At 35.8% G+C, this 12,360-nt stretch overlaps 1 gene segment (V, D, J or C); it reads right to left on the bottom strand.

Annotated features, from left to right (window-relative positions):
* Positions 1–5,546: 5,546 nt before the first annotated feature.
* On the bottom strand, positions 5,547–6,038 carry LOC122143900. The segment is given in 2 exon segments: positions 5,547–5,836; positions 5,923–6,038. Coding segments are annotated over 2 exon segments (333 nt in total).
* Positions 6,039–12,360: the final 6,322 nt, after the last annotated feature.

The raw sequence follows: 12,360 nt of genomic DNA, 5'->3' as shown, positions 1-12,360 counted from the left end.
TACCTTTATCCATTGACAGTTTATTAGCATCCCTCCTCCACCCCATCTCCTCACTTCGAGTTCATTTTACAATTATACGGGGAGGGGGGTACTCTAGGTTCGGGCCATTCCCGAGCTCGGAGCCCTTCCCTGGACAGCACGCCAAATACGCATTATCATACTTCAGCTATTTATATAAGCAGGAACTCGTGAAATAAACTGTTTGATTATTGTTCAGTGGAGAGACAGGTTTTTAAACAGTTTCTGTGGCAGGATGTAGCACAGTGTATAGAGAGCACAATAATACACAACTGCAGGGGCAGATTTAATGAATTGGGGGCCCCAGGCAAATATAGGAATGGGGCCCTATATATTTGCACACATTTACCTAGATCAACCTTGAGGTTCCTTTTTTGTCGTATGCTTGCTTGCTACTGCACAATGGTGCCACATTGTTGTGTCCAATGTTTCTACATTTTTTATGTACATGTTATAATGATTCTTTCATTTACATTTATTCATTTAGCAGACACTTTTATTATTTCATGTTGTAGACCACAAAAGAGCAACTGATTTACCGTTGAGATACAAGTTTTAACAAAATACAAAATAAATTATAAAATGATAAACCTCAAAACTTTAAACCATTTTTTTTTTAAGAAAAGGGATGAGGCGGAAGTATAATTTATTATATTATTTAAAACGAATTTATGTGGGTGAATTTTTGCTTTTGTCAGAACAAAAACTGCAGACTGGATTATTGAAAATGCACATTCATTTTCTGCCAGTAGGAGGTGCTTTTGGAACATCAGAAATATAGTGGTTTCCACAGTAATAGCTGTAAACAAAGCAGCTCAGCTCATAAATTATAGGTTATCAGGTAAAATGAAAATGTGATGGAAACTTTTCTGAAGAGTTTCTGAATCAGTTCCCTTCAGAGTTTCATTCATATAAAAACTTGAATTAGTGAGAATGAGAAAAGTGTGAAAAAATATAGCCTATATTGATGAGGAAAGTCCACTGATGAGTTAAGCCTACATTTTATTTTAGTCATTTTAATTTAGGGCTGTCAATGAATTAAAATATATAATTACAATTAATCGCATGATTGTCATGAGTTAGCTCATGAATAATCACAACTTAATCGCACATTTTTATCTGTTCTAAATTGTACCTTAAATTAATATTTTTCCCCATGGTTTCAAATACAAGGCTTAAGCTAGTCCAGGACTAAAATGCATGTTTGAGCTGTCTCAACTGAAAATATCTTGCTCTGATATATCTTAAAATTCATTGTTCTGTGTCAAGATGCACACCTGTAACATTTTGTTAAGGCATTTTGTAATGTTGCTTAAATATCTTAATTTAACTAGGGCCTAGTCCTGGCTTAAGCTAAGCCCGTTTTGTGAAACCGGGCACAGGGCTATTTTGGGGATTTCCGCCTGGCATTTTTCCTACCCAAATTCAAAAGCTTCCCATACCCACATGCAGAGGTGTACATACAAAAGTTTGGTATCATTTTACAGGAAATCCTTTGAAATTACATAAAAACCTGTTGAAATTGATACAAATGATTTTATATGTTGTCTGTGTTATAATAAATGTAAAAAAAGGCGCTTTTTTTTTTTTTTTTTTATAAACTGAAGTTTGAAATTGTATAGCTCAGGTTCTGAGGAGGTCCAGCATCCTGCAAACAATTTTATTTGTTTCCAGCACATGTCAGCTAATAGAGGGAAAAAGGACATTTGTTTCTATCATAATCTATGCAAAAGTTATTCTATTCCATCTAAAGGGAGGAATAATACCCATTTTCCGCCTACCCACATTTGAATTCTCCCCATACCCATATACTTTGGAATAAATGCAATATCTTTATATCCTTTTACAGAAAACCCTTTGAAGTGACATAAAAAGCTGCTGTTTGTGACAAATATTATTATTTGTGTTGTTTTTTACATGATGAACCACCTCAATACAAGGCACTTTTTTGTGTGTTCTAAACACTGTCTTTGAAAATAGATAACTCAGGCCCTGTGTGCTCTAGCAAACTGCATTACATTATAAAATATATCTGGTCTATCACAATCTAAAACAGAATCCACATTCTCCAGCTTTATATCATTTCATTCATGTGCATTTTGTATTGGTATACTGATTCAGAGCATCTGACCTCAGCATCCCTGTATCACTTCTGCATCTCCAGCATCCTCTTTGTCTGTTTGGTCGCGAGCTGCGGGCTATCCGCTAACCGGAGCTGCTATATGGCCTTCAGAGCGTCAAAGAAACACATATATGTTCATCCACACAGCACTGTAATAATCCATGTGTATTTACTGTATATTTACTGAAATGCATCATGTACTGTACTTTTCTGTCAATAAACAGTTTATCAGATTGTCAGCTGTGCTTTCACGTTTCAAAATAAAGATTCAAAGATAAAAAAAAAGTAACTAACACGCTAATAGCCTCACCAGACGCGCGTCCATTCCTCTCCACGGCGCCTGTGATCATCCATAACTTGTAATATGATTATTATAAATTGTTTTTTTTTTCCTAGACGCATATGCGAAAGCTTTTTCCGCGTGCAAGCTTGTATACAATAAGCCGAAAACTACATATCCCAGGGTCCACCGCAGTCATCCCCGGTGGACATGGAAGGGGTCACTCACTGCCCCCACCCTTCCCGCTGATGACGCAGAGGTGTCAAATTCCACAGCTCTCACTGGCCCACTGCTCAGAGTGACATCAGTTCTGACTAACAGCGCTTCACAACCGAGCTCAGATTTATAGAACATAATTCTCTTCAACCCCGAGAGCGCATCTGATATAGAAAGCGCGTCTTTCGAAGAACGTGCGCCTTTTTTTCCCTGATGCGCTTCTGGACAAAACGCTTTATATCTCACCGATGGAAGCACGCAGAAACGTTTAAATGGTCTTGTTTGAAAGAAGAGATTCTAATCTAAAAGATAATATATAGTATATAGATATTTGTGGCTGTTTGCGGCTTATAGAAGCGGTGCTACGAGTATAAATAAAAATTTGCTCTGAGGTGAGAAATTTCACATCGCGCTTTTATTGAAGATCATTCGATCTGTGATTGTCACACAATAAAATGATCTACATCGTCGAATTTCTGAGAATGAGAGCTTTCTTGTGATATATGACTACTGTTTTGTGAAAAATATATAAAATACACATTCTTCGCAAAAAATTATTCGCTATTGTTAGGCGGAAATTTGTGTGTGGGACAAATATAGTTCTAAGCTTAATTTCACTACTTTATGAATCATAAAACCAAAATTTCTTTGTAAAGAAGACACTCTAAGCTTTCAAATGAACCCATATATGGGCTGATACCATATAAGGAAGGCTTTGCAATGAATGAAACACAAACATTTTGTACTAGTATAGTGGACCCAGTACCGGGTCCGCAGAGTTTAAGTTTAATAACGCAAAAATGACAGATGATGAGGTTGTGGGATGTGATGCATCTGAAATACACAATTGAGTTTAGAGTTACAGTGTGTCCGTTTGTTTATGTAAAAATAAAAGTTGTTTATGAAGGCCAAAAGTAGCAAAAAATGGACAGTATGTGGGCCCTTCACAATTTTAAAAGAAAAAAAGTGATATTTTTATTTTTATTTTTGTTGGTGAATATTTTTATGAATTGGAATGTGTGTTGGTTATTAAAAATGATAAACAAAATGTATTATAAATTCATTTTAAGAGGAGAGAAGTATCCTCAGCTTAACAGAGCTGCTCACACTTACATGTGACCCAAAAACTAAAAAAAGAAAATAACATGTTTGTTTGGAAACACAATTTTAAAGTTAAACTTGTATTTCTATTTAAGATTGAAATGATTGAGAGTGTCTGTTGAGCTGTTGAGACTGTTGAGAGTGTGTTGATAGTCTGTGTAGTTGAATTGCTGAACTCCAGAAAATCAGTAATGAGGTGCTTTGACAGTTACAGATTTGAAAAACAAAAGGTTGGGAATAAAGAACCCTAAACTCTAACACAAAAAACCATTTCAGCATAAAAGGGTTCTTCATAATGCTATAGCTCTAAATAGTATAAATACTACATTTTAAATAACCTTTAAAGAGTCATCTTTTTTTTTCCTTTAAAGAGTCATCTTTTTTTAGAGTGTATTTTCTATATCTGTTGCATATATTTGCACGATCAGGGATATAATACACTGTAAAGAGTGAATGTGTGAAATAAAATCAGTTAAGCTGATGTATATTTGTTTAATGTGTTTAGAATATCATGATCTGATCATGAGATGATGGTAAAATTTTCCTTATGACCCCCAGACACACTTCACCTTATTACATGGATAGTAGACAGAGAATTTCTATATACCGTAGTCATTTTGTTGTCCAAGATGTGAAACTTCAATGTTTTTGCCATTTAATCTTTATTTTATTTGATATCAGGAAAATTAGATTTCTACAGAAAAGGGACACCATCAGTCTGTAAGCATAGAAAATTGTGAAGAATATTAGACATGCCACTTTTCTTTATGACTTTTCTATTCAAACACAACCTGATTGAACTTATCAGCTCATTAGTAAAGACTCAAATAACTCAAATGCATGTGCCAGCCACTCCAGACCTCCTCCTGCAGTCTGTCTGATCCAAGCTAAGCGCGGGTCACTACTAAATCCAGAGAATGTACAGGTGGGTCTGTGAGATGCTCCAGGTTTAATAAACACTGACTCAGACTCAGTCAGTGTTTGACACCAACAGACTGAAAAACAAACAGTTTCAACATTAACATTCAACAGGTTTTCAAGACAATCTTACATTCTGTGAGAGCAAACATGAAGATAAAACCCAGTTTAGACAAGATATCCATTGTCATGCTATGAAAAGAAGAACTTAATGCAGCAAAGTCACAAACAAGTTTTGTGTCTGGAGATGAATAGAGTGGGGGCTTTTTTAAGCAGACAAAGAGAAGTAGGTTTGCATAGGGTGCCCTCTAAAGGTATATTTACATTAACATAAAAATTTAGCATAGTGTTTGTTTATCCTTTTTACTGATATCTTGTATCAACTGCTATTATATGCATAGCTGATGTATACCCTCCACTGTTACACCTATTAAAATTTTATAAACTCATAAATTATGCAGCAATGACTCATTTGGAACAAAACATTCAAACTAGACTTTTGCATTTTCTGAAGGAATAGTCAGTAGTGTTTGCCCATGTAAATCTCATCCTGGTTGCCAGTGCTTAATGGTAGAATTGGGTAAAAGGCAGGCCTATGCTTAATTTCTTCTAAATTTAGCTTTATAAGCAAAATTAATGAATTCATTAATGAATACTATTTTGTGACAAGCTCTTGGGGATGACACAGGAATGGGGATGATATAGGCCAGAAAGAAGGAATTTTTTTTTTTTTTATAAATTTAATATGCCCTGAGAGTAACAAACTTGGTTGAGACTGTAAACACAAGATTACAGTGTTATAGCATTATATTTTCATACATTTAAGTTCATTGTTGTGTAGTTTTTGTTAGTTTTTGTTGTTTTTTTGTGTTTTTTTTATTATCTTTATATTTAATAAACAGCTGTGTCTTCAGTCTTCAGGCTTTTCACCTCTAAATACAGCATGTTATTGCCGATGTCTTTCGTGATGGAGAACTGTCCCTGTAGAGACTGAGCAAAAACAGTGCCAGTGCCACCATCTATATACCCAATCCACTCCAGTGCTTTCCCTGGTTTCTGACGGATCCAGCCCATCCAGTAGCTGCTCATTGAGAATCCAGACACAGTGCAGGACAGAGTCACTGATTCTCCAGGCTTTTTCACCACAGAATCTGAGGAGGTCAAAGACTGACCACTAACAGCTGAAAAACATGAAACAAATACTATTAGATGATTTAGAACAATGAAATTAAAAACCGTTAATATAGAACAAATGGGAGTTTCTCACATGAAATAATCATCAGCAGGAGTCCATACAGTAGCATCTCCATAACTGCAGTAAAACAGTGATAGTTACACTGTAGTTGTTTTAGTCACTGGACACACGCACTGACTTTAAGTTCAGCTTTTATCAGTTTTTTAGTCTCGGAGACACTGACCCTTCCCCACAAAATTATTTGCATCTTGGCAGGTTTGCAGATCTGTAGTTTAATGCAGTAATCTGAGCATTATTACAGTAGACAAGGGGAAACTCTTCACTTATATTTTAATAACTGAGCAAAGTTATTTTACTTCATGTTGACTTTTTTGTACTTTTTTCTCATGGTGTGTTATTTGATATTGACCTAACATGACGAAAGATTAATTATTTATCATCAGCATTGCTCAGTCATGTTCCAAACAGTTTCTAGCTCAGCAGGGAAGTTTTTTTTTTTTTTTTTTTTCTTGATTTATGCTTTTTCTTTAGATGAATTTCATTAGTATCAGTGTCATGTTTATTTTGTGGGGTAAGGATTACAAAATCTGTTTGTGATGGTGCTTCAGACAGGCCTTGTATCACTTCAGAGACTCTTCCCCCTTTTTCAGCTTGCATAATCCCAACATATCTTTTGTCCACCATCATGTTTCTCATGAATAGTTCTTGAACAGCTGCCTGTATTTGTGTTTCCACTGTGTCTCTTGCAACAGTACAACACCGCAGCGTTCAGTCTTCAGCTGACTCATATGCAGATAGAGATTAGAGCTGTCTTAGATGCTGGTGAATCTGCCCTGCACTGACTGAGCTGAGTTTCTTATTTTTATCATCATAATAAACAAATAATCCAGTCCTTTTCCAGGTGCCTGACGGATCCAGTACATGTGAGTGCTACTAACAGTTAAACCCACTGCAGGCACAGGGTCAGTTTGTAGGAAGCACCTGGAGACACAACTACTGACTGTTCAGACTGTGTGAGCACAACCTGACAGTCAATATCTGTGGATAAACACAACATTCAGAATAGAATTATGAATATGTATTTCTTTAAACTTAGAAAACAGTTTGTTTTGTCTGGTGAATTTACTTACAAGACACAACAGCCAGCCACAGCAAGAGAAAAATGAACTCCGCTAGTGAACATGGTTTATATGAAGGTTGAGCTGGTGATGAGTCCTCCACTCCACAGTGGTAGCTGTTTAAATATGAAAACAGACATCAGATCATTTGCATTGAAACCTTGAATTAGCAAAACTGTGGAGTCCGTGGAGCTTGAGACCACTGAGGTTCATTTCATGGTCATAGTACCACCTATTGATATGGAAATTGTACTTCTGTGACATTAGTACATTTTTTTGTTTGTTTGTTTGTGTGTTGGTGAGAGAGTGAGTTAGAGAACTATACAGACATCAAGTGCTCTTGTCTAGTTTTCATTATTGGCAGTTTTTTGTGTGTAGTACTGTAGTAATTTCAGTCACTGTGTCTCTTGCACAATAATATACAGCAGTGTCTTCATTCTTCAGGCTGTTCATCTGCAGATACACCTGCTTCCTATGTTGTCTCTGGAGATGGTGAACCGTCCTTGAACAGACTGAGAGTAATATATGTCTCGGCTATCATATCTGATCAATGCCCAGCCATTCCAGCTCTTTTCCAGACTTCTGTCTGATCCAAGCCATCCAGTAGTTAGCCATGTCCAAACCAGAGGCAGTGCATGTGAGTTTATGGGATTTCCAGGTTTCATGACTGCAGCCTCAGACTCAGTCAGTGTTTGACCACCAACAATCTGCAAAATAAAACATGATCACTGTGTGTACATTCAGATAAAAATACAATTATATTTCTGAACGGTAGGTCTGGAATCATACATTGAGAAGCCAGCAACAGTAATGTTAAATCCCAAGATTTTATGCTCCATAATTGTGTACTGAAATATTGAGCTGTACAGTGATACAGAACTGATTATGAAGGGTTCAAGAAGATGATTGAATTTGCATAATCCAACATTTAAATAGTAAATGTTCAGTTAGGATGTCTTTGTATTTAAATAGGGGCATCATATACTGAATCACATAACATATGCATCTTTTTAGATCCATACAAGGCATACAAAGTAATGATTTGAAAATCTTTGTAAATTAAATACTAATATGTTATTAATTTATTTGATGTATATGTGTATATTTCTGGTATTTTAATGACTTTAATTAAAATAAATAATTACCAGTTCTCTAAGAAATTATCATTCTGTCATTAATTACTCATTTTATGTTGTTTCAACCCCATATGTCTTGCTTTCTTCTGTGGAACAGAAAAGTAAATATTCTGGCTGCTTTTTTTTTTCAATGTAAAATAAAAGAGGTTTGAGTCAAAATCCAAAATGATGAAATAAATGCCATTAAATGTCTTTATATTTTGTCATTTAACTGGCACTTCTCATTTTGTGTTTTAAGAAAGAAAATCAATATTTGTTTGGAAAGACAAAATGACACCTTGTTTTGATTTTTTGGGTAAATTTTCCTTTAATACGAAACATTATGTTTTAGTTATTTGTATTATGGGAATTATTAGTGTTTATCTGGTGAGAACCTAGTCATTAAAGGAATAGTTCACCCAAAAATAAGAATTTGCAAAACATGTACTACACGCATTACAAACACGCAGCTTTTTTGCTTCATAGACGTTAAACTGATGGACTAGAGTTGTGTTGTGGATAACTTGTGGATTAGTGTTTTTTTTTTTTTTTTTTTTTTCAGTTACAATACTGACAAAACAGGATTGGATGTTATGTCTCGTAAGTCTGTAAAACTTGTCTAAATAAAAAACCCCCTGAAATTCCCTTTTTTTTTGTAATTTGTTTTAAAAAAATTAAAAACACTCACTGTGTACAGCTGCCAAAATCCAGAAGGATTTTTATGGAGAACATTGTCTATCCTCTTCAGATAAATCACTCATTTACTAGTTTTAATATAGAAAATATGGCAGTTGAGTTTGCATTCGAATATATTGTTTGTGTATGAGGACACACAGAAGTGGGTGGTGGTTCAAACAAAACCAGTTCATGAGTGTCAGTTTTTTTTGTTTCATTTATCATGGAAGGGTGCCCTCTTCTGGCATCTCAATTATTCTTAAATGGGGGTCAGTTGCACCCAAGGTTGTTATGTGACATTTGTGACCCGTGCCAAAGTCTCTTTCAAGGAAAGTCTGTTCACTCGGCGGCCATATTTGCAACACCTCCGGGCAGCTCAAACAAGACCAAGTCCTATCTAAATGAATGGAGGAATCCTGAAATCTCAAAAATTGCTTGCTGAACGCACGATTTAATTACATATTTCAAATCAGCAACAAAATCTGAAATTGAACTGCCCCATGGATGTTGTCTCTTATGCTGAAATAGCTTTAAAAAAGCCAATGCGCATGCGTAGTTCCAACGCGCTTATGACTGTGCCTGAGCATTGGCTGGTCAGCATGTGCAATGACTTTACCAATCAACAGTTGGCTCTTTCATTTAGAAGGCAAGACTATTCTGCCATATTGCGCATTGCAGTTTCTCTCATTCATAAGTATAAGGACTCAATTGTCTTTGTATTTCTATAGACTTTGCACGTGCTGGCAAAATGAGTCGGAATGTGCACGGGCTAATTTGGAGCTACAGACAAAAAAAAAGGGAAAAAATTTGGTCAATTTTGAGGTTTCCACAAAATCACAATGAATCCAAATAGTAATTAAACCATCTAAAATTGCTTCTTTAATGTATGATTTTTGAGAGGACAAACCTTTTTCATTTTTTGCTTTGCAGGCTTCTTGTGCTGCGATGAATGCCAGATAAATGCCCAAACCATTCCGCTGCCATTCCACCAATGCGCGATCCAATAAAATATACCCATACTGTATACACAGAATTACAGTATTTAGCTTAGGCTAGTCATGCAAGATCGATAATCTGTAATTTCTTACGTGAACGTTTGGGGAACTGTGGGGAAAAGAACATCTGCTGTGTAACATTATATTAGATCCGTGCAGTAGGTCTTATATATTAGGACGCCTTTCATTAATGTTAATCTAACAAATAATAAAAAAAAATATTGCTGCTCTTGATTTAACTGCTTTTGTAGTTTGGATAATTTATTTGTAATGAACACACTAAAGTGATTTTTACATTTGATTGTTTTTCTTGAATACTTTTGTTAAGATGTAAAATGAAAAAATGTAATGCACTATTTGTTTCTTATATTTGTTCTGTAGGTCCTCAGTACAGTTATTGTGTGCGCAATAATACACAGCTGTGAGCTCAGTCTGAAAGCTTTGACCTCGTAAGAAAACTGTGTTGCTGGAGGTTTGAACAGTGAAACTGATCTTATTCTTCATTGTGTCACCGGTGCCTGTATTTCCAGAACTACAGAACCAGCCAATCCATTCCAATGCTTTTCCGGCTGAGTGTCGTATCCAGTTAGTACAAGCACCTCCTGATGCTGAATATCCAGTAATTTTACAGCCGATGGAAACTGACTTCCCCAGGGTTTTATCACCATGAGAGGAGGCTGATTTAACTCAATGCAATTAACACCTGGGAACATACATTAAAAACATTGTCATTAACTGAAATTAGTTGTGTACATTATTGTCACAAAACCTCTGATCATAATTTAAAGGAATAGCAGCTACAAGACTTTCTAATAAGCCCGTAGTATAGTGTTGATAATGATACTCACTGGGTGCTGTAGATAAAATCATTAGCAATAATCTAAAGTACATGATTCTGTTAGCAAAGTCCTTTTAGGCAAGTCCGTGCCACTCGGCCACCATCTTGGCAATGCCCTGGGCAGCATATTTCAGACTAACAAGACCAGGCTCCTATCTAATTGAATGGCAGAGAGTCAGAACTACAATTTTACTGGTCACAGGGACATAAAAACTGCTATGTATAGAAAAAACACAGTTAAAATATGAAAAAAAATCGCGCTGAAAAAGGTTTTGATGATTTGCCCCAAAAATAAGGTTTTTTTTTTAAAACGCCTTTTTCCTGACAGGTTATACTTTTACTACGCATGCGCAAGGGTTCACGACACCCAACTTCATTTTTAAGTCTCTATGCCAGAATGCGTCGGTGTTGTGCCAACGCACTTAAACAAAATGCTCCAATGTCTGACTGTGTTTTTACGCAATTGGCAGTACAACTATTTTAAATTATTTTCTTGTGTCTTGTTCTTCTGGTGGTCTCACTTTTTTCCTGTGCTTGTCTACCCCTGTATGGACAGACTTTTGTTTTAATCTCATTGTATAACGTTATGTTTTTCGTTAAAACAAAAGTATTTATTTTAAAACCCTTGCAGAAATGCACTGTACGTATTGACGTTAGGGATACAGTCAGCATATAACCAGAGACAAATTATATAACGTTACCATCTATATTTCCACAACGCCACACCTTACACGCATATCAAATCGCCCGCCTTTTCAAACCAGTAACGTCTTTTAGCGGACCAAAAAAACGCGTTTCGCATCAAGACAGGTTAGTCGGTGCCTTCGCGTTGTTATCACCCTCTTCTATGGGATTCCATCTGATCTTGCAAAACACCACAACTCACTGTCGCCGACGCACAATCGTCTCCGCTGTCATCTAGACATCAAATGGCAGACTGTTACCAGTTATTCAGATTTTTTGCAGAAATTTCAAATCCTGTTTTGGTTAGGAGTATGCAATTGTCTTCATGCAATTCCGTCTGAGTTACTCAGGAATGCTGTTGGGCGGCCTTCATTTCCCAGGCCACTGCCTCAAATATGGATTATTGAATACTGCTCTGGGCAAAAATGAGAAATCCATAATGAAAAAGGTATGGATAAATTCAAGGACATCTGACCAAAAATTTTTCTGTGTATGAACATTTCCTGTAAAATAAATGGAAATATCCTCATCTGACCTCATGAAAGAGCACTGTGATTCAATATCTGGTTTATGCTTTTCGCGTGCACCGCACTAATATAAAAAATAAAAACTATTAGGACTTTATAAACCAAAAAGATATTGTCACTATACCTTATATAATCCCATACTGGAACAGGTTTAACTTAGAGAATATCCATTGGAAAAAAGTTTGGTCTTGCTTTCAAAATATAGTCCTAAAAAGTGAGAGAAGTTACGTTTAAATTAATTCACAGATTCTACCCAGCAAAGTGGTGCTTACGCGGTATAAACCAGATATTGAATCTGAATGCTCTTTCTGTAAAAGGTCAGATGAGGATATTTCCCCATTTATTTTGGAAATGTTCATAGAAAAATTTTGGTCAGATGTCCTTGAATTTATCCATACCTTTTTCATTATGTATTTCTCATTTTACTTTAAAGATGTTTTCTTTGGTGTGGTCAACCTTAAGACGGACAAGGAAGGAAACGTATTTCATTTTTAATCTTTTATTTCTATTCGCTAAATATCACACCCATAAATGTAAGTTCAGGGCTCTAAACCTTCT

The sequence above is a fragment of the Cyprinus carpio genome, unplaced genomic scaffold, assembly GCF_018340385.1.
Source record: "Cyprinus carpio isolate SPL01 unplaced genomic scaffold, ASM1834038v1 S000006530, whole genome shotgun sequence".
In the NCBI taxonomy this organism is placed as follows: Eukaryota; Metazoa; Chordata; class Actinopteri; order Cypriniformes; family Cyprinidae; genus Cyprinus; species Cyprinus carpio.
The sequence above is the reverse complement of the archived record's forward strand: the minus strand, read 5'-3'. Positions and strand labels throughout refer to the sequence as shown.